At 36.8% G+C, this 1,643-nt stretch overlaps 1 protein-coding gene across 1 annotated transcript in view; it reads right to left on the bottom strand.

Annotated features, from left to right (window-relative positions):
- LOC138864452 (hydroxymethylglutaryl-CoA lyase, mitochondrial-like) overlaps nt 1–1,246 on the bottom strand; it is a 9,549-nt gene extending 8,303 nt beyond the window's left edge. The window contains exon 1 of the mRNA XM_070131573.1: nt 1,145–1,246. Coding sequence (XP_069987674.1) covers nt 1,145–1,240 — 96 coding nt within the window. The 5' untranslated portion in view covers nt 1,241–1,246. The remainder of the gene's footprint in view (nt 1–1,144) is intronic.
- Between the last annotated feature and the right edge of the window lie 397 nt (nt 1,247–1,643).

Below are 1,643 nucleotides of genomic sequence, written 5' to 3'. Positions count from 1 at the left end.
TTTACCTCACATGAGAAAAAAACTATAAAAGAATATCGATTCAAAATATATCAATTCAAAAAGAAAAGAATAGAAAAAAAGGATACTGTAACTCCTGCATCTGTTTAGAGCACTTTTCCAGGGACATATTTACAGATTTTGTTAACTATGATGTTCCATTGAAATAACTAACATATCTATATATTCTTTCATTTTTGTGAAAATATTACCAGGTGGGTGAAGCAGACTTAGGCTTGAGATGGGCCTTGAATAAGCCCCCAAAAAAAGCAACTGAGTGAATGCCACCTGTGAAGAGATCCCTTTTGTTCTGTTAACCCACTAGCAACGGTATATTTTGAAGCAGAAAATAATGGTTTACAGGCGGCTTCATAATCGGTTTCCTAGGGTTGGCCCAGACTTTGCCTATGCACTGGCCACGGCTCATGACGGAATTGGAGCGCAAGCTCTGATCCAGAGTCACACAGGCAGGACACCCAACAATGTTTATTTTTCACCCCTCATAAATGGATTCAGCAAAAAAAAAAAAAAGAAAAAAAAAAAAAAAATTATTTACTACTCACTTATTTACCAATCAATCAATTCATTTTTTTTTTTTTTTTTAAGCCTTAGCAATCAGTAATTGAATATCTGTGCACATCAAAAAAATTTAAAACATAAAACCCACTACCAATGAAGATGATATGCATGTACATGCCATGCCCACTGTGAGTTTAGCTTTTTGCCTTCACACTTTGATGCTCTACAGTGCTTCTTCACCAAGGAATCAATTACAAGTCCTTACTATCTCAACCTTTATCTTGATTTTCAGATTTTTTTTTTTTTTTTTATTCCTATTATCATCTCTAATAACATTATGAAAATTATAATGTCAAAAATGATAACAACAGCATCAATATTAAAAGCTTCAAAATAAAAACGATCCTGAAAATTCAGGGAAAGAAAAAATCCGGTGAGGTTATGTACGCTACTATTTGACCCTTTAGTGCAAAGGCATATCACCAAACAACTTCAGTGAATGTTACCTGTTCCAGGTGGCATTGGCTTAAAGAAAATAACGTAAGTCAATAACAAGGATCCTTCAGAAACCATTTAATTTTCACTGATCTCTTGGCCCCATACATTTCAGTCTTTTATCTGTACTTACTGCAGCCTGAAATCCTTTCAGATTGGGTGTCAATACAGGATAGGAGACACCACTAAAACGTTTAATTCCAGTTAACACTTCACTGTGATCTGCCATTTGTGGGACCCACACATGCGCACACACATGCACACACACATGCACACACACATGCACACACACATGCACACACACATGCACACACACATGCACACACACATATATTTACATGCACCCACACAATCACACAACCACACATACACGCACACACACACATACAGACAATTGAACAAGATAGATTGTCATATGTATACTGTACCTGGTCACCTCCACAGCCTTATGTCCAGCTCGAGACAGCATATTAATAAATTCAATCTTTACATCTGTTGGCACGAGGGCCTTTTCGTTTTGCAGTCCATCTCGTGGGCCAACTTCAACAATCTTGACTTCTTTAGGGTACTGTGACTGTAATTGTGCCCCTCGGATCTGTCGGTTACATTTATATTAGATTTATGTCTTTTAT

This window comes from Penaeus vannamei, chromosome 16 (genome assembly GCF_042767895.1).
Source record: "Penaeus vannamei isolate JL-2024 chromosome 16, ASM4276789v1, whole genome shotgun sequence".
Taxonomy (NCBI): domain Eukaryota; kingdom Metazoa; phylum Arthropoda; class Malacostraca; order Decapoda; family Penaeidae; genus Penaeus; species Penaeus vannamei.
This window is presented reverse-complemented; position numbering and strand designations above follow the sequence as displayed.